At 37.4% G+C, this 21,421-nt stretch overlaps 1 protein-coding gene across 2 annotated transcripts; it reads left to right on the forward strand.

Annotated features, from left to right (window-relative positions):
* Window positions 1-5,359: 5,359 nt before the first annotated feature.
* LOC139961175 (uncharacterized) lies at window positions 5,360-16,133 on the forward strand. 2 transcript variants are annotated; one of them, XM_071960197.1, is made up of 5 exons: window positions 5,360-7,386; window positions 8,236-8,504; window positions 10,285-10,366; window positions 10,661-10,710; window positions 11,167-16,133. In XM_071960197.1, exons 1-5 carry the CDS (start codon window positions 7,335-7,337, stop codon window positions 14,098-14,100), a joined length of 3,387 nt encoding a protein of 1,128 aa, XP_071816298.1. In that variant the 5' UTR covers window positions 5,360-7,334; the 3' UTR covers window positions 14,101-16,133. The 2 variants fall into 2 exon arrangements, with proteins under 2 accessions (XP_071816298.1, XP_071816389.1); XM_071960288.1 differs by lacking the exon at window positions 5,360-7,386 and having other exon boundaries at window positions 8,444-8,504; window positions 10,285-10,362.
* The last annotated feature ends 5,288 nt before the right edge of the window (window positions 16,134-21,421 follow it).

Consider the following 21,421-nt stretch of genomic DNA (forward strand, 5'->3'; position numbering starts at 1 on the left):
AACAATCACACATAAAGAGTATGAATATGAATTAGGAATTTTAACACAAAGTACAGAACATATGGTGGAAAGCCTGATTTTCGTTGAGGAGATTGTTAAAATAGTTTAGGGAGAAAACTTTGTCTTCGGAGAGCAAGGGCCCACAGCATGAAGACAAACAGGGGGAAAGAATATGTATTACAAAAAATGCACAAGAGAACCCTTATCCACCCACGTCACAATGTAACCCCAGAACCCACCAAGTATCCACATTACTCTACAACGTATGCAATTACCCACCATGTACCCGCATAGCCCACCATGTACCCACATTACCCACCATGTACCACCATTACCCACTCTGTACCCACATTAACCCGCCATTTACCCACATCACCCCACCATGTAACCCTTTTATGAATGTGCAGTTACTCTTTTTAACCGTTTTTTTTTTATCAATTTGCTACATCGGACACTGTTCATTATTGATCATGCAGGTTGTTAGAGAGTATTGCATTTGATATGAAAGTATGTGGTCATTGCTTGAAAACTGTTGTTGTTTAAAAGTTAAAATGTTCACATTGTCCAAAAACACAAAGTCAGTATAGGCAATATAGTTGACTTAGCTCTTAAGCAAACAGTGGCAACCCTTTCTCCAACCCCACCCCAACCCCCACCCCAACCCCCCCAACCCCCCACCCCCTCGCCCCAAAATTAATAACAGTAATCGCCAATAACGAGGTTCTACACGAGGAACATTTGCGGAATCCATTCTTATTTCACGAAACGGGTTGCCGATTTATTAATTAATTAATTAATTAATTACGATACAGGCATGAAATGAGACAAAAGGAAAACCTGCTAATATTAGGAATCGTTCCCAAAGAGGAGAAATTATTGGACAGAATTCTAACGAGGTGAATTCACGATTTCAAGGTATACCCACCCCTTTAAAAGTCGTCGCAACCTTTATCACAAACCACTGATAAATTACACCTCAGCACTGCAGGCTTCCTAGCTGTCGGTATTACCAATTAAAATACGTGTTTATTACCTGTAGAGAACATCACATAGATGTATTATTGACATTGAGTAAAAGCTTGTTAGGCTGAAACTATATCAAAACATTATGCAACTCTTCTTCAAGAAGATGTAGCATTAACTGATGATAGATCAGGTCAGGAAAAGAAAATATTGGTGTCTTCATGATAATTCTTATCACTTTGAACGATAAATTGGGTCCTTAAAGGGTGTGAAGACTCGCGCACAAAAGAAACGTCTTATGCCGGTTATCTGACCTAGTTTCGAATGAGGTTTAACAGAAGTATTAGACACCACCATCGATCCCAGAAAATACACACACAGCTTGCTACCGTCGGTAAGTATACATGAGTGTACAGTCAATACATACAGCTACGGTCAATACCCACAACACAGTGCATATAGCAGCTATGGACATCTCATGCCTAGATAAAAAAAAATAACAAGGTATCATTATATCGTCCCCGTTCTGGCGTAGTGACGAATGTTCAAAATGTGAGTTTTGAGAAAACGCGCTCTAAAGATTTTCACATTTTGACTTTAGTATAGCGTAATTAAAAAAGGATCTTTTGTACCGAAAGTTGTCAATATTTTAAATATAACAAATAGAACTTTGAGTTCTCGTGTTTGTTGCTGATCGAAAAATTTCTTACAAAGTAGTAAGTTTAGTGTAAACATATTCGTCGTTATGTCATGTCATTTTCAGTTAATTTTATACATTCGTCACTATGCTAGAACTAAATTTTGAAGTTTCGTCCTGTCACAGACTTGTATTCGTTGTTTGTGTGTAGCAGCAAATAGGGTACACCGTGAATGTTCACTGTCCGGGGGAGAGGAAGGGGGGGGGGTAGGTGGAATAACCTTACGATAGAAGAAAATAATCGAAGGGGTGGTTCATTGGTCTTATTAATTTTAAAAGAACGTCCACGGTTTACTTTAATGTATAAAATAGACAAGGAATGGGTTATACGCAGGTAGCAACATACGTGTTTTAGTATGTTTTTCTCGAGTTGCATGTATGGAGTCGGATATGACAAGGGGAGGTGGTATATAGGGCAAGGAGAGCCGGCTGTTGAATGGGTGGTATTTTGGTCTTATTAATTTTAAAAAGAACGCCCGCGTTTTGTTGCAATGTATAAAATAGACAAGGAATTTGTATGGGCTATGGGCGGATGTATGTATGTATGTATGTATGTATGTATGTATGTATATGTGATCTTCCCGCAAGTGGATCTTCCCGCAAGATGTAAGTGTTTTAGTATGTTTTTCTTGGGTGAAATGGAGGGTGTCGGATAGAGAGATGTTGAGGTAGGGAGGGCAAGGAGAGCCGGCTGCTGAAAGGGTGATATATTGGTCCTATTTATTTTAAAAGAACCCCCACCATTTTCTACAATGTATAAAATAGACAAGGTATATGATGAAATGTGAACACATGCAGTTGCAAAAATAATAGTTCCAGTGGCGTAATCTGTTAAGTCGGAACTCTTATAGAGCACACAGACTACGGAAAATTGTGTGCAATTTTTCATTTTCAAGTTAGTGTATTACGTGAAATGTCTCTGACAATAGTTTCTAAGTATCCTTCAAACGCTTTGGGAAGCTTTTCACTATACTATCCCCTTAAACGGAATGTGAACTTTTCTTACGCCCACATGCACATTCATAATATCCAACCCAACAACTGTGCCATTGTTCAAGTGTTTCCAAGTTGTACTATAGTATGTTGTTCCCTTCTTTTTATTTCCTTCCAGTATACATATAAAAAAATTCTTACGCTCACAGGCACATTTATAATATCCAACCCAACCTCGTGTGAATCCTCAGATTTAAAGAAGGAAACAACTGTGCCATTGTTCAAGTGTTTTCAAGTTGTAGTGTAGTATGTTGTTCCTTCTTTTTATTTCCTTCCAGTATACATATAAAATTTATAGAGAGGAGTCATATAATACCTCAACAAGAAGAATAACTCATATCAAAGTTGCTTTTTTTAAGATGATAGGATACCAAACAGTCCAAGAATAACTAATATAAAAGGGGAGAAAATGTCAAGATGATAGGATATCATATAAAATACATCTACTAATACAAAAGTTAATACATAAAACGATATAACAAACAGACTTCAACAAACATTCTAAGTGCTCGAATGGAATGTATAAAGCAGCACGGTAAATAAATGAGTTGCTGTAAACTTACGTTCGGTATTTTGTGGGGATTACTTAGATTTCCGCTCGATTTGTGCAGGAGACTTTCTAGTACAGTATACAAAAGGTTATTTTGATCACTGCAAATCTTATTAGCCATTCTTCTAAACTCAGGTCTTGCAGCAGCATTTACTTTTTCTAAAAGTATATTGTAATCTAAATTAATATAGCCGATGTGTATTTAAGAAACTTCATTCTTCTTTCTTTGCTTTTTTGCAATATAAAATGGTACCAGACAGGTACTGTATAGATCACATGTGCCAGGTTGTATAATATAATTGAAAACATTTTCCTTAGCATTTTGGTTAAAGAAAGACACAACGTAAGCCACACTAGATACTTTGTAATATACTTTTTTAATACCTTGATGCTTTGCAAGAAAAGGTCAAACTGTCGTCGCTGTATACTCCCAGTACTCAGTTTTGGAGGTTCTAGCCACATCAGATCCCTCAATAATAATAATAATACGTTGCGACCTTGATAGAATGAGAACTTCATGTTATATGGTTTATGTTCAAAAACGAATTTCCTTTATTTATTTTTTTTTTGGAGGGGGGGGGGGGTTACGCAATGAAGTCTTGCGGTCACATGTTGGAACTATGTCATTTAAAGAACACTGAAAATGTCATTGGTCAGTTTCAACAGAGCTCTTATGAATTGTGCATGATACAGCAGTATCATCGGCATATTTTGTTATAGAAATGTGTGAGTTTGACCTTATTTCATCAGTATATATAGTAAATAATATAGCATATAATGGACCCCCCCCCCACCCCAAGGCACACCAACCTTTATTTCCAATATTTCCGATAACCCTTTATCCAACCTTACTTGTCTGGGCCATCCTTGAAGAAATTGTGTCAGCCAATGAATAAGCCATGTTTCTTTGATAAATCGTAAAAGATGTTCATTAATTGATCTGGCAAGACAGTATTAAACGCACTTGAAAAGTCAAGAGAAAGACCCTTTGTTATAATTCTTTCCTTACAATCTTAATGAGACACAATATCATGGATTAATCAAACGTTTGATATGGATATGGACTCTTCAAGTGGCTTGAAACTTCCGTTCTGGAACAGCAAGTGCCTTCTCCTTTCTTATGTCAAGCAACCTTTATGGGTTAATAATCCCAATGTATGGAAACCAGGGCTGAGGGTGTATCAGTTTGGTGATGTTCATTTGGTTTCTGTGTCCATGTTTTGACTTGGTTTATTTTTCCAAAAAGTCTGGTATAACTTCCCCTTATGACCCTGGACTTCTCAGCATGTGGAAGAAAACATCCAAGATTCTCTCATTTCTAAAGGGTGTTATACAGATGTTCTACTAAGTCTGTCTAACGCCGCCACTCCCACCCCATCCCCCGACCCCCGCAACCCGACCTCCCCGTCCTTTGTAGCATATTTTCTATACTTAGTAGAAAAACTATGCTACTACCTTCCAAAGTTTCATGTAAAAGTGTGTGACCTATATCTATGTCACTAGGTATTACTTAGCCAGATAAAGGTAGTTATAAATTAGGCTAGACTAATGTTTATGAAGAGCAGAGCCGCCAATAGCTATGAAACTGAAGACTGGAGGAAGTCTAAAGTGGAAATGAGCTGGTGTTTTGATGTTTTAACTTGTCATAATACTGGTACTTGTGTATTGGAGTACTGTTAACAACATTGAGACTGTGACAGAAAACCAAGAGAATTAATGTATACTACACCCTCCTCACTCCATCCCAAGTCTCACTATGACATCAAACATTTGGCAAAAAGGTAGCTCCATGCCAATTTACTCCCGTAAAGTGCAAGATAAAGGTCTTAGATATGTTCGGGATAAGTTCATCACAAGGATCTCCGTTATATAAGTTCATTACGATAGTTTGGATTCCTTCTATTTAATCCTAAGGTATTGTTAGGCTGACACTAAGAATGGCTTAAATTAATTAACCTTGGTCTAAATATTGTGGTCTTGTCGGTCACAATTACAATTTGAGTGGTTTTTCATAACTTTTATACAAGTTACATCCATGGTCATCATGCTCCTGACTTACACCATGGGTTTCCTCATTTACATAACTCTAATTAAATGTACCGACACTGTTGTTACACTGATTCAGTAGAGAAATAGCGTTACTGTATTGTCTATAGCTACTCGCGCAACAGGTATAAGCATCGAATGTATTGCAATCATAACACTAGGCTGCTATTCAGGTATACTATTGTTGACCCACTGGTCATTCCGTTTTCACGATTGAGGCTATCGTGTAGGAGATACTGCATTAATTAATTAATAGATGAGGTGGAAATAATAAAGATATTACCTTCCCATAGTCCGGGTGCTTTCAAATGGATGTATGTTGGTTCTAAAATCAGTATCACATGGTTGTTATGTTCGACTTGTCCCAAAGGGTAATATTCGTCGTTATGCAAAAACGCAGAAACTTTGACAAATTGTTTTACTGAGTCTGAGTGGCCATAATGACGAAGTTAGAATTCGTCAGTATGTGAAAACGAGAATGCGCCTTAGATGGACATTCGTCAAAAACCAGTCAGAAATAACTGAGAAAATAGACATTTTTTGAACTTCTAACCCGGCTCAATCGATTCTTCACCCTCGAAATAGGTAAGAACATTATTTAACTCAATTTCGCCAAAAGTGCATATTCGTCACTACGCCAAAACGGGGACGATATGTCTGCATTTTGTAGCGTCAAGAAGAAAACTTCACTTGCAAGCAACGGAAAGCTAACTTTTTTTTCAAAGGGCGACACGCGGTTTGGGGCGAGTCTACAATGCCTTTAATAATAAATACTATCTTCGTTGACAAGCTGTTTAGGTGGGAACTTTGAAACAAGTTTGTCAGTTCCCTGGTTGAATTATAATGAGTGCGAATTACTTCCTTTGTAACATGAATGTATAAAGTTCTGCATACACCGTTCAATGTTTAGCATAATCATTATCCTGACGATATAGACTGAACACACAGTTTGTACGGCGATGTAAACAACTGTGCTATGTAATTGATATCGTGTACTTAACAATTACCTGGTAGTCGTACAGTGTGCGGTATCAAACAAGGAACAACACCGCAGTGGTTTCCTTTCCATTGTTGTCCATCATTCACTGCAAAGCGGAACAGCCTATTCAGTTATTGCCTATAACTGTAGCATATATATCACAAGTTCACACGATACAGCTGGCTGGTTTCTGTCTGTGGTTTATATTTGTTTATATCTGTTTCCTCTAGAACTGTGCTGTAATTAAAAGCCTTTGAAAATAGGAAAAGGATCAGTATCGATACGTACAATGATCATGTTTAAGGTTAACGCCAATTAACGTTATGTTATTGTTTGTACTAATTGCTCTGCAAACAAACTAACTTAACGAAACGAAATCGAATCATAGTTTGTTCAACTTCTTGGAAAAGCATGCACACACATATTTGGATGTTTGTAACATTCGCCAGGTGGAGATTAACGGGGAAAAAACACCTTTTTTTGTTAGAGTAAATGCAGCGCGGTTTCACCTCTTTGGCGGTGACCCATTGAATATGAATCTGGTGATAGTGATCATCCGGCAAGCAGCCTTTGGACATTGACCTGGATTCTAAGCGTATTATCGTCGGAATGCACTGGATAATATCCGTCACTGGCTGACTGGTGAAAAAAAAAACATATTGTTGTAAAAGGAAATAATAAGCATTTTGCAATAACCAATAAGGTGGAAATTCCATTACGTCACTTTCTTAATAGAGCCCCCGAAGGATAGCATATGACTTATGATGACTCAATGAACTATGATATTTGATTGCTGACGCAATTTGAAATGCCGCATGGCTATAAAATATTATATTACATTTACACAGCAGGAAATTAATAGACAATTAACTTGTCGAGGAATAAAAATGGTGACCCGAAGATTCTTTTATCGTCCTGTTGATTGGTTGGTTGACTGTTGTTGGTGATTTTAGTTCACCAGGTGAGACAGTGTAACATATGGTGGTATATATATATACTTGAAGGTGGTTGTAACGCTTTGTAAACGGTTTTGTGTAAGACACACTGTGTCACTTGATGTTTCCAGGCTTAATAGGCGAAGCTGTTTCGAGAAACAAGCAAATTAAATGATGGACGATGAAGACTATGGGGGCAAAGATCTTACTTCAATCTTCAAAGGTAAGAAGATGTAACAATTGATATGGCCAAGTATAGGCCTATGTAGTGATCTATAGAGAAACTTTGACATAGGCTACACATATTTACTGCGATAAATGTTACCTAAAATTGCATGGTAAGCTCGGATGATATATGTTCTGTTATCTAACTTCATCCATTATCTTAACAAAACAGATGATGGTTTTCATATAATCGGACTGTTCCATTTAACAATTGTAAGTAGTCCTAAGTGTAGACAAATATATATGTGAGAAAGCAATGTATAATGACTACGAAAAGTACTGTACAAAGTCAATGTGCAACGGGAAATCACTTTCATATTCCTATAAAAGTAAGCCTAGTTGTATGTTTCGTGTAGCTCTATAGTTTCAGGTAAAGTAATATTGTTAAGTATAGTTATTTTTAGTTAATATTGGCTATTACCATTTGTGGCTCGTACGAAAATACGTTAGTAATGTCTCCGGCATAGGCTATACATAAATATATATATATATATATATAAACATACATATATATAAACATACATATATATATATATGTGTGTGTGTGTATATATATATATATATATATATATATATATATATATATGTGTGTGTGTGTGTGTATCTTCTAGTCATTGCTGAAAAAGGAAATCGAGCAAGAAAATTCTGTTCCATTGGCGGTGGAGGGTACCAACCATATATGTACACTGTCACTATGATATTGTCCTCAAATCGATCTGAATTTGTATGGTTGCTGTGAACCATTTCAGATCAAATCATACCTAAATCAGATTGATTTGAAATTAATAAATAGGAACGCCCATGTATTACACGTTTTACTTTATCCCGTTTCCATTTTGCACATCAGGTCGCTGTGCTGACATTACCAACATATACATTCCTAAATGCCGGTTTTCGAAGAACGATAATGCAGAAAGTCAAGGGGTTTGTGATTCTGCTGAAAAGTCTTCGGGAGGCGATGATCGTAGGGTTAGTGTCTGCAAAGACGTAACCCGTAATAATCGAAACCGCAAAACAAAGAAATTAAAAGAAATCGACGTGGACCAGTACAAAGATGAATTGCTGGAAACATATTTTCAACACTACAGTAACTTGTGGTCAACATCCCAAAGAGAAGTGATTTTTTTTATTCCATTTAATATTTGAAGAAGGCTTTGTCAATGGGTAATTCGGCTTCTCAGTCCAGATATAATAATTATGTGACTAAATTTGATTCTATAACTGTTAATAAGAAAAGGCAAACATAGTCTTCCAACTTTATATGTACAGTGAATACACGTGTATTACCCTTTAATACCGTTTTGTCCTTTGAAAAGAAATTTGCACTTTGGCCAGTCTAAAATGTTTTGATGTCGCAATTTTCTCTTAAATGGGCAAAACAGTTACCGAGTGTTGTTTATAATATCTGCATGCAATTTTTTTTAAGAGCTTTGCCTGGACAATTCAATTTCTGTTGGCAGAGATGTCAATAAGCGTTAATATTTATAAAGGTTGGAGTCTTATATATTCCTGCGTAGTAGTACGGTTGTCCATATATAGGCCCAGTGGCGTAGGAAGTTACTTTTGAGTGGGGGGGGCTGAAGACTGATGGCCGGCCTAGGGGAGGGGTCTAAGGGGAATTTTTTGCATTTCCAGGTGGCCTCAGATGCAATTTGGTGAAATATAGCACACTTCAACACCCACTCCATTTTGTAAACTTAATTTTGTATTTTCACCTGGCCTTAGATGCAATTTGGTGCTCCAAATGAGATTTTTTTTCTCATTTGGAAATGAAAAAGGTTTTTTTTGACTTGCGAAGTGGGGGGGCGGAATGATACTTCCGCCCCTCCACATTTTTCTCTGGGGGGCTGGCGCCCCCAGCCCCCCCCCCCGGTTCCTACGCCCTTGTAAAGGCCTACGGCCAGGGGCGGACTGGGTCTTAAAATCGGCCCGGGCATATTTCACCTAGACCGGCTCATTATTCATTGATATGTTACTTACATAGATTGCCGTCCTGGGGGAGGAGTGTAAGGGGAGGGAGACACCCACATTGAGATTTTTTTGAAGGAATGACTAGATGCAAAATGGTGCTATATTTCTCAATTTTGTAGGTTACAAAATCCTTTCAAAAAGGCCCAATATAATTTCCCAGAAGCAACACTTGATTAAACTGATAAAAGTTTAAAACGTTAACAAAACTAGACAAAAATATGTTTTAAGACTGGATTTTATTTAGTTTTACAAGCGTTTTGTGACAACATGCTTGAAAAAAGAGGAAAAGGGTATATAGTCCCCTACACTTACACATAGTGTTGTCGCCCTATTCAATTAGTGTGGGGATCTATTTCGCGAAATCGGTAAACCGGGGACAAATACTCAAAGTCGTCGACTTTTACATTCGTTTAATTTGATAACCAAACACCCTACTGTATGTGGGTCATTTTTATTCATACATAATCTCTCAGGACTTGGCTATTAATCTAATATAATAAGATTTTACAATTTTTTACTTCGTTTTCTGTAGGACGAGGTGCAGATTAATAAATTCTGTGTTCTCTCCTATTGCTATGTATATGTCAGAACGCACTTGTATACCTTGTCGTTAAAATATATGCACGGACGGGTTGCCAATAGCACGTTCTTTTGTTACGAACTAACAGACTAACTAACATGGTGATTTCATGAGCTGATTACCACAGTTAAGAATAAATTTCTACACAACCCGTCTGTATTCTATTAACTGCTGTGAAAATGGATTTGTAAAATGTAAATGTAATTTTTACCAGGCTCCCCAGCCGACCTGCCCACCGGGCCACCGGCCCACCGGGCATTGCCCAATTGCCCGTGTGGCCAGTCCGCCACTACCTACGGCTGTCCATGAGTTTTAAACTTTCTTTTTCAATTAACACAAACAAAGGATGAAGAATCCGGGGACTCTGCAGATGACTCTGGAGAAGACTCTTCACTCGGCTCTGACTTTCCAACTATGAGAGATGTTAGTAAGTAGACCTATGTTGTTTTTGGAATTGTTAATGTAAATTTGCGTTCATCATGATAGCCTGTATTTAAATTGTAAATACTTCTTTTTAGTAGTAACGTGAGTCGGATATTCAGCATCGGTAGTTGTGTCAATAAAGTATAGTACGTTATTTTAACATCGGCTTCATACCTGGGCTGGGGACAAAATGTGTCAATGTATTTAAGTTGTACCGACAAAATTGCTTATGTGAATAATATGCTCGTTTAAATATCGCTTCTAAAGTACCACAAATTATCATTTACAAATTCCACAGAACAAAAACACAGGAATTTCAACAAAGCGGTTAAAAGGAAACTAAATGAGGTAAGTGTTAAAGTATCAAGCCAATTCTTATGATTGTTTACACAAAGGTTTGTTAATTTCTTTTCTGTTTCCTTTCTAAGAAGAAATTAAGCGGTCAAGTCTTCAGCACAGGAAGGTTTTAAATGAATGACAATAACCATATAGAACAGATTCGCCAGGATCTTAAAAGCTAATTATGTGTAAATATTTCTTAATAATATAAATAGACATTATAGGTAATTTCAAATCACTGTTGTAATCATTAACCTTCGAGCAGGATAAACTAGATGAAGTTCTTCTATTTTCGTAAACATAAATGGTGTTTATATGCATGGGTTAACCCATTATCGCACTCATTCTTCTTCTTTTTCTACGGTGTTCACCTACACAGGATGCCATAGTATAATAGTATAATATAATAGTAATAACGACACCAACTTGTTCAAAATATAACCTGGCCAAAATGTCTTTCCACAGAATACCTGTATCTTTTACAACTTAGTTGAGTTATACGGTGAAAAGCTTCCAGGGCTGAAAAGCAGTGCGGTTGAAGGTGATAATATCAAACAAAATTTTAAAGTGAACGTTCGACTGGGTGGCAATGGAATTAGAACTATGCTATGGTCTGAAGCGACACTGGGTTACTTAAATAAATTTTACCCGTATGATGGAGTTTATCGGATTCCAGCAGGCTTTGTAGGTGAGGACGAGCTAACAATATTGAAGAAAACAATCGGCAATACAGGTAGAAAGGTTGCCGAAGAGACAAATATTGATAAACCAGAACCAGTTGAACAAAGCGGAAACGAAACGAGTGCAAGCAGTAAAGGTGTCCAAGAAGAATCTCGAAGAGGTAATGGTACGGTGTTAACAACTTATGAACACTTAACACTTCGGACCGACGAAGACTTGAAAAGAATGTATTTGAGTGTTCCCATAGAATCAAAGCCAAGTTTTCAGAGATTTTGCAACAAACGAAGAGGTGACATTGCTGAGGAAGAAGTTCTTAAAAAATTTGAGGAGTGGGGGCGAGATCGTGAGCTGAACATGTTCATGTTCGGTGGATATGAGTATAAATCTTTCTTAGCTAACCTCACATCAATACCCAATCAATTATCTAGAAGCGAAGAAGGTGAGTTTGATATTTTAATCATTTGCCAACAAATTGGGCTTATCATAGTTGAAGTTAAGAGTACGTTCATAAAGGATGCCACAATGGAAATCCATGAGAACCGGACAGCACCAAACGACGTTTCACAACAACTGAAGAATACACTTGATCAATTGGTGAAAGGGTGGAAGCAGTTAATGAAAGGAAACTTTATTGCGAGAGAAAAGAACCGCGACTTAAGTTTTGTGAAGCATATTCCAGCAAGCGCGTTTCTTGTAGTCCCTAACATTTCCAAATCAGGTTTGGATGACATTAAAATATGTCAACATCACCGCAGGTACATCGTGTGTAGAGATGATCTTTCTGTAATCCACAGCTGGCTAGACAACCACTTTCCGTGTCTCCGTCGAAAGGATTGTCAAAACGTTCTAACAAAAGATCAATACAGGACCTTGGTGTCTCGGTTTGTGGGCCAAGCTTCTGCAGTTGTTGTAGAGACCGAGACAATAAAAAGTACAAATAATAAAATGACCTGCTCATTTATGAACCCTGAACAAGAAAGTATCGTTTGTAATAAGTCAACACGAGCCCTCATATTTGGTGATTACGGTACTGGTAAGAGTTTAGTTCTAATGCAAAAGGCTTTATCCTTATGTAGACCCCCATTTACCAACAATGAACGTATAAGAGCCCATATCATATCTTGTGCTGACGTGTCCAATTTAAAGTTTTGGTATGGTCTGAGATCATCGCATCAAGCCAAAGCACTGAAATCCCTCATTGGAAAGAATCAACAAGCAGAGCATGTGATTTGCTATGGTTCTTTTCTCGAGTTTTATACCAAAGCATTAGGAACATATGACGGTCGTGTGAATTTTGATGTTGACATGGTAATTAAAGCATTAAGCACTTTAGTGACAGGACAACGGAAAGACGAAGAAGCAAAGATCAAAGTGAATGTTGAACATCATTTCTTTTTTGATGAATTTCCGATTCAGCCTTTAAAGAATGATGGATTACACAAATTGTTCAGTTTTTGGGATGATTTTAATGAAAAGATTCTGCGAGATCAACAAACAAACATGTTGAGAGAACCGTGCTATCTGTGGTTAAGTGTAGCAACTCATTCACTCGGCGTCGCACCGGACGAAGATCCTTCCAAAATACTAGAAAATGTGCTTCATTCACTTCCAGAACGTCTCCTTTACTGTTACCTAAATAAAGTCATGAGAGTTCCCGGGACCTTATATAATATGATCAGAAAAATTGAGAAATTCATAGATAAAGGACATGGTCGAAAATCCGATCTTGGCCATAGTGTCGGTGGTATAATGCCAAGGTTGTATAGGTTACCACAACGTCAGTGTGGAGACGACGAAACCCTCGGCTGTGAGTGCAAATGCAGTAGAGAGAGACTAACAAAGGTTCTCAAACAAATAATGGATTCATTAGATGAGGTAGAAGGTACTCCTAAGCTACAGATAACATTGATGTTGTATTACGTCATGTCAAGTAACATGTTTGAGAGAATCCGACAGTTATTAGAAGATGTTTGCAATGGCTTGTCAATTAAGTTAGAGTGGGACACGATACAATATCATATGAAGGACAAAATAAAGAAGAGATTCACGGATGGTCTGACAGGTTCACAAGATGGACCAATCAGGGTGGACAATGAAACATGCGAAAATCATTCAGAGAAGACAAACCTGCCGGCAGATCTGTCCGTGCATACTACCAATGGTGGTAATAAAGGCATCTCATGTAGTCAGACCAATAATGATGATCTAGTCGGTTGTCAACAAGTAACATCGGGAATGCTTCAAGATCTCCACATTGCTGATGATGGAAATACAGAGGTAGATAAAGCTGTGTCCTCAAGCTGTCAGAATACAGATGTCAAAAGTAAGGAAGCATCTTCCCGGACCTTACAAGTAGTCGATCAGCGAACATTCGCCGGCTGTGAAACATCGGTTTTAATATTCCTCGACCCGTTTGAGATGCGGCATTGGTTTCGTAGAGGAGATGGAACGGGCTCAGGATACCACAGTCTTATCTTTACAAGATGTACAGGCCACTTCATTTTAATAACCTGGCCAAAAGACGAAGCTGGGTTGATGTGGGAGAAACATCTTGAAGAATACAGAGAGGAGGTAAACAGAAGCGATGCCAACAAGAGCTACAAGTATGGGAGATTTCAGTACATCGCGGGTGGTCGGAAGGCACATTTTGATAGTCCAAAGACTTGCCTCGATAAGCTCCTTGAAGATAAATGTATTCACAATGTTCAAGTTGAATAACTTGACAGGTCGACATGCTTTAACATTGTATTAACCGTATAATTGGAATATTGCAATATCAACACAGATTGTTATTAAAACTCAATGAAAGGTTAGTCACAATCCATGATTTCTTTCTCCTTTAAGCAGGATTAATTCTGGTAAACTGTCGATACCATTCCATATATATTTCTCAAATCTATATATACTTATGACTTATTTAATTTTCTTGGCTAGCCCAGTTTCAACACACATAACCATGTTGAAATAGTTCCAATTTGATTGTTTCATGTTATTATTGGAAGGTGAGAAATTGTCAGGGGGACAAATCGAGGAAGGTATCATGTTTATTTGATCAATTGTCATGTTATATTTAGCAATACCATGTAAAGAAAATAGGTGTCCAAATGCATGCAACATCTTTATATATGCATATAGGTCCTCCTGCAAGCAGAAACTTGCGAAGAAGCCATCATTGGCTTATCAAAGTCGCAAGCTGACCAAAGTCAGTCTCTTACATTCATATTTAACGTCCATGATTATGAATTGGCAATTGTCAGCAACTCTGTAACTGGATGACATACATTAATCTGGGAGTGACTCGAACCGGGGACCTTATGATTGAAAGGCACCGGCATTAACCACTGAGGTAACACTCCTATACTCCTATACTATTTAATCTTTCTATCTACTCTTTAAGGAACATATTCATTTCATTTTCATTCAATTCATTTATTTGTTTCCCCTTAATATACAGGTTTAATAGTTTATAGTTACTTACATAAATGCAAAGAAAAATATTAAAAGAGAAAAACTGCCCCCCCCCCTACACTCCCGAGGGAAAAGAAAGAAAGAATGAATGATCGTAACATATCAAGAATAAAGAAAATAAGTAAACTGGAAAAAAAGGCACATACCTAAGATCGGAGAACAATGAAAGGAATTTCTTAATAGTTAATTGAATAAAATGAGCTAAGATTCTTACTGTACATTATTTATACAAAGGTCTCAAAGGCTTTTAGGAATTATTTACAAATTTTAATTTCTCAAAATCCAGTCACATTTGGCAATAGGAACCTATGCGTTGTTGGAAAGATATTGTTTAATCATTTGAAAATACGACCTTTAATACAACTGCCATAACTCGCGAGCTGGAACTTCTTCAAAATAATGCTGCTCGTATAGTTTGTAAGAAAAGGAAAAGAGACCATGTCATACCACTACTGGAATCACTGCATTGGCTACCGATAGATATTCGAGTGAAGTTCAAAATTAACCTACTCACCTACAAAGCTCTGCACGGTCTCGCCCCCTACTACCTGTCTTGTCTCCTTACTCACCGTACAAACCTAGCAGAACCCTACGGTCATCATCGCAGGAAATGCTCAAGGAGAAGAGAACAAGATGCAAGACCGGCGACAGAGCCTTCTCAGTCAGCGCAGCCTCCCAGATTATGGAACCCCTTACCGAACTCTTATTTTAGATGTGCATTTACTGTGTAAATGATTGTGTTTTAATTTGTATTGAGTTAATTACGTATGCAAATGTGTCATCCTAGATACACTGTAATTTACTTTGCCCATTTGAAATGATTTTGATGAAATCTTCTAGAATTTTGATAGCTTCATGAGTTCAAGGCATGTTATTCTATAAGTAAAATATTATTTGATGTTTGAATGTGAGGGATATGACTGATTTTTGACGTTTTGTGTAATTTTCATTCGCGAATAAGTTATAATATTTTTCAGGCTACCAAATTTAGGGTTCATTTCAAAGCCATGGTCTCCATGCTGGTCAAGGGCTCTTCTGGGGTGATAAGTAGAGGCTTTTGTGCATCCACATCATCTTTGACGCCTCAGTTAAAAGTCTAACTATAAGCGCATAGAGTAAGCCTTGTACAAACAATACACACAAAAAGTGAGAAACAAATTGCTTTGACTTCAAATTTCTTATTAAATCTTTAAGAAAAAGTTCCCCCCCCCTTCCCCTCAATCATATCTACTACCAGGTTGCCAACCTCCCTCCTAATACCCCCCATCCCTCCCTCCCTCACCCCATGACCCCCTATCCATAGCAACATCTTTGTAATGTTAAAGCATATGCTTATTTGAATTAGATGTATAACCACTAGTCCACATCAAGGTTACGACAGTAAAGTAGGACAATTTTCAACAAATTAACCCCTCTGTAGTACCCTGCACTATGCCCCTCCCCCAACCCCCATCTGCACTTACCGCCTTGGTATTGGCAAGCTCTGTAATGTAAACTCGTGACAACATAATATGTACAATAAATAGATCTACAGTCACTAGTCCCTCCATGAAGGTTGTGACAGTGAAAATTAAAATTTCCAACGAGTCAATAGGCTGCCGCCCACCCCCCCTACCCGGCTACGACAAAATATGGAGAAAACAAAATTACAGACATATTGGTGTTAATTTCTTATAGGGCATATTTTTTTCGTGCTCGGTGGTGACTCTTGTTGTGGGCCGTAAAATGGGGATGAAATCGGGGGACGAAAATTTGGCTTTGGCACCGTCCCCACCCCCCACACACACACACAATTCAAAAAGCTCGCTACACCCCTGAAGAATATTTATATATATATATAAATATATATATATATATATATATATATATTACATATATATATATATATATATATATATATATATATATATATATATATATATATATATAAAACATTGCTATAATTATTGCTATGGAAAAAGGAAAGCAGTCACCATTTGCATACGGAGTAAACTCTCTGTATATGAAATATCTTGACCGTGAAAAGTCCACGCCTGGAATATTTCGCGAAATGTTAATAACCAGCCGTGGTGATATACTATACTTATTTTATGGAGCAAGGAAAAGCCGCTATTTTCATATAGATTAAATTATTCAAGAAAATGGAAGATCTTGACCCTAAAGTGTATGTAATTACTCTATGGAAATTTATAGGTGGATCATTTTCTTGAAAATGTGGATTATCCGGAAATATGTTCAGTTATAGGCCTTGTATAATATAATTTCTTCTGTGGATCAAGGAAATTTAATGTACGTGTCACCATTCCATAACGGATTAAATTCTTTGGGAAACTTCGTACGGATTTAGGCCCTACTAACGCTAAGGTTGCCTAAGATAAATGTCAATTTTTTAATTTCCGAGGGCTGTGAATCATTCTCCTACTTATTTGGCTTTTGAAGGGGAAAACGTGATAAGTATTCCCCAAAGTTTTGTAGCTTAGGTCATACAGCTTGTATATATACACAAACGCGCCCACAGTTGTGTTTCGCCCGGTGGTAATGGCGGACGCTTCCCCATGGCCGCACAGCGGCTTTGCGTTAGCGGTATGATGAGTCCGCCCTCTATTCTTATATTATGCTCTATGACTCTAACCCAACTCTGACCTACATATAATACAATGGTTCAGTCTTGCGTTACGATGAGTCATATAAGGCCTAGTATATATATACACAGTATACACATATGAAGTGCCATATGTGACAATATTATATACCATATATATTGATTATAACGAGGAATATATGTTGGTTATGCAGTAATATATATGACTTATGTTTGTTCTTCATATATATACGTTATGCATAACCTATATATATCCCATATCATATATATATCGCATAACATATATATATTGTTCGTTATAACCTTTATATATTATATACTATTTTGTCATGTTCGGCGCGGTAATATATATAGATTATAAAAGTGTGAGTGACACGCGCGAGTGGGAGGAGCTTAATTTCTTTGATTATTTGAACATTCGCGCAACAGACATGTACGTTTATGGCGAATGTACAAAGTGTAGTGTAGAATATAGCTACATTGATTATAGAGCAGTCTACGTACGTGAAGGCCAGGCTGCGTCTGTCTAGCCGCATAAAGCCTATAGGTACATGTCAAATGTGTTAAACAAGTGATGGAACTTCAACAAAATAGTTATTTAGACGCGTTAGCTAGCCTAGGCTTATAGGGCTAGGCCTAGCCTAGGGGCCCCTAAGACAAGTTAGTACTAACACTGCAGTTGGGCTAACTCTCCAGTACAGTTATGCAATTTGTTAGGCAAAGCCTACTTGTTATAGTGTTTGTTGGACGCTCTCGATCTCCCACCACTCTCATTACTTGTCTTGCGACCACTGATCTGTACACTTACTGGATTGGAGCAACAGGCCTACTCTGTGAAGTTACCGGAAGTTACTGTCCGCCATTGTTGTTCACCCAAGAAGAGCGATACGGTTCACTGATTTTGTATGCTAGCGATATTTGAACGTTGATTCAATGGCTGTTTTCTTGTAGACAGAAAGTATCCAAAGACAAGAGAAGCGGCGCTGATATTAGGTGTGTGTCACTGAGGTGGGGGAGGGGGAGGTGGTCGGGAGACGTGCCCCCGTACTCAATAATAGATTGATTTTTTATTGTGGTCAATTGACTAAGTAAAATGAGGGTTGCAAAAGCAGATCAATGTGGACAACTCAAAAGCCTTTCCGATTATATTCTTGGTCGAAAGCAGCATTGAGGGGTTGGTGTGGCGGAGGGGGGGAGGGGAGGGGGACTCAAAAATTCGAAGTTTTTCAAACAGTTGTAGTCTAAGAGCAATCTCGTGAGTCATAAACTGTGGTATTTCATGTTTATGCTATAATGCTATTGTTTTTACTGGTTGGGTGCTTGCAGTTTCAGCTTTACCCTTAAATGATTACAGAGTACCGACAAGGTAAACTATGAAAGCACATTATGGAAACAAATATCCTTTTCTTTAAATTTATTCATTTTAAGTGACACAGTTGTAATAGTATTGATTGTAGTGACTTGTTAGCACTTAAAAGTCCAACAAGAACTTCATTTCCAGAAAATTTAAAATCATTACACTCGGGACCCTGGAAGTCATGTTAAAATTTATTAAAAAATATATAAGTAAATCAGCAAGAACTTCACATATAAAAGACTATTATAAAAAATATTGTTTAAGAAAGTATAATGGCAAGAACTTCACATTTCATAATCTGAAAACATAACAGTGTGGGCAGAGGAAGTCAGTGCAATGCTTCTGGTGGTTAAAATGTCATGAAACTTTCCAAAAAGACTATAAAGGTATAAAAAAGTAAACAATACATAGGGTGGCACCTGCAAGTCCATAAAATGCTTCTAGTGCTTGAAAATTATCATTTAACTTAAACAAAAACAAATTCCGGCAAGAACTTCAACACCAAACAATATGAACTTACGAGATGTTTTGCCACTAGAGGTCAGAGAAATGTTTACATTGTTTAAAAACATAATGAAACTTATACTTCTTCTTCATTAACTGTATGATTGGATGGCAGAAATGTGATAATTATGATGGCAACAGAACCTAAAAAGTACTGACAAAATCTTTGCTATAAGTTCTATCATTTTTAAACTTGGAATGTTCAGCCACATCAGTCCCTCCCCCCCCCCTTCCCCCATGTGTGATTACTGTCATGTCTTTCTGCTAATATAGCTCTCATGAAACTTTCTCTATGGTCTCTTATGCCCTTGAACATGTCTTTTGACATAAAAAGAATGAAAAGATAAATAGTTTAAACACAATATGCATGAAAATATATGTGATGTCGGGTATTTTGCGCTTTAGCTTTTTGGAGACTCCATTATAGCATATGTATGATCTCCGGGTGTACTCCAGGTTCACTGCACTCCGCATTTGGTAATTCATGTTTTGTACATGGGATTGGGCTGGATCGTCTTGCAGATGGTGGCTTATGAGTTGGAGTAATCTGCAAATTACATAAACAAAACATTGAAATTTATAATCTAAATATAAAATTAATCTGTAGAAACGAAATAATTCCACCTGTAGTCAGCAAAACAATTGAATTGTAACCTGTCCTTGGTAATTCTCATTCATAAAAGGTGAGGCTTCAAATTTCCAAATAAGTCAAGCTTAGCCTTGTGCCTTGAGTTAGGCAACAACTCTCTGTTTTCAAAACTGAGTTAGGTGGTAAGCCTAATGTATACCCTTTCAATTTTTAAGCTACACATAATTCCTCATGTATTCAGTACGTCACGCAGTGTACTGAAAACTGTACTTTGATGCAAGTAGACCTAAATATGAAGAAAAGCTAACGTTACTTATCATGTAACTTATTTCTTTCGCGAAACACGTCCATATTCTCGCCACGGCATACAACGTAGTACAAAAGACTAACTAGAATTCATCCCAAGTAATCGGCATAGCCTACCTGTGAAATGTTAACCCCTTTTTCGTTTTCACGAACATCCCGGTTTGTGCATCCATAGGCTGAACAGGCATTTTTTCAAAACATCAGATATTAAACGAGTGAGGTAAAGTTATTTCTTTAGGATAATGCGAAGTGCTGACTGCCGACTCCGTACCTAGCTAGTAACAGAACAAGAGATGTTTGGCGTCTTTTTGGGTAATTCAAGATGGCCGCTTCACAGGGAATAGACCAACTAGCGTTCAGAAGCGGCGAGCCTCCAATCCATTTAGTGTACAGATCAGTGCTTGCGACAGGCTCAGCAAGCCTATTTACTAGGGAAGAAAACTCGCTTTCCGTAAAGTTATTCGACATGTTGAAAGGTTCGATAGTATATTGCAGACTGATATAACGTAGCTTATGCCCTATTCTTCTATTGCAGTACAGTGTAGGTATATACTGAAGCACTAGTATAGTACTATACAACAAGTCCTTTTGCCCGCGCTCCGTCGAAAAAGTTTATCAACAATACCGATCGTACACATGCATGGTACTCGCGAACGCGATTTGCATAACGGCTCCTCCCACTCGCGTGCCACTCACACTTTTATAATCTATATATATTACCGCGCCGAACATGACAAAATAGTATATAATATATAAAGGTTATAACGAACAATATATATATGTTATGCGATATATATATGATATGCGATATATATAGGTTATGCATAACGTATATATGTGAAGAACAAACATAAGTCATATATATTACTGCATAACCAACATATATTAATCGTTATAATGAATATATATGGTATATAATATTGTCACATATGGCACTTCATATACACAGTTCAAAATCCTCCTCTGAATTCAGAAATGTACATGCAATAGTACGTGTGAGTACATGCGTGCCAACGCGCTATGAGACGGATGTGGTTGACCGAATGATAACAAATCTTTGCAGACAAATAAAAAAAAAGTCTACATGACCCCCTCAGAAAAAGGTGGTTTATTGATGCAGGCTGTTTGCTGTAGAAAAAAAAAGATCTAGTGTATTCCTATCTCAAGTTATGATTTTCCACAAAAACGTTGTTCGGCAGCATGCATATTTACA

This window comes from Apostichopus japonicus, chromosome 1, assembly GCF_037975245.1.
Source record: "Apostichopus japonicus isolate 1M-3 chromosome 1, ASM3797524v1, whole genome shotgun sequence".
In the NCBI taxonomy this organism is placed as follows: Eukaryota; Metazoa; Echinodermata; class Holothuroidea; order Aspidochirotida; family Stichopodidae; genus Apostichopus; species Apostichopus japonicus.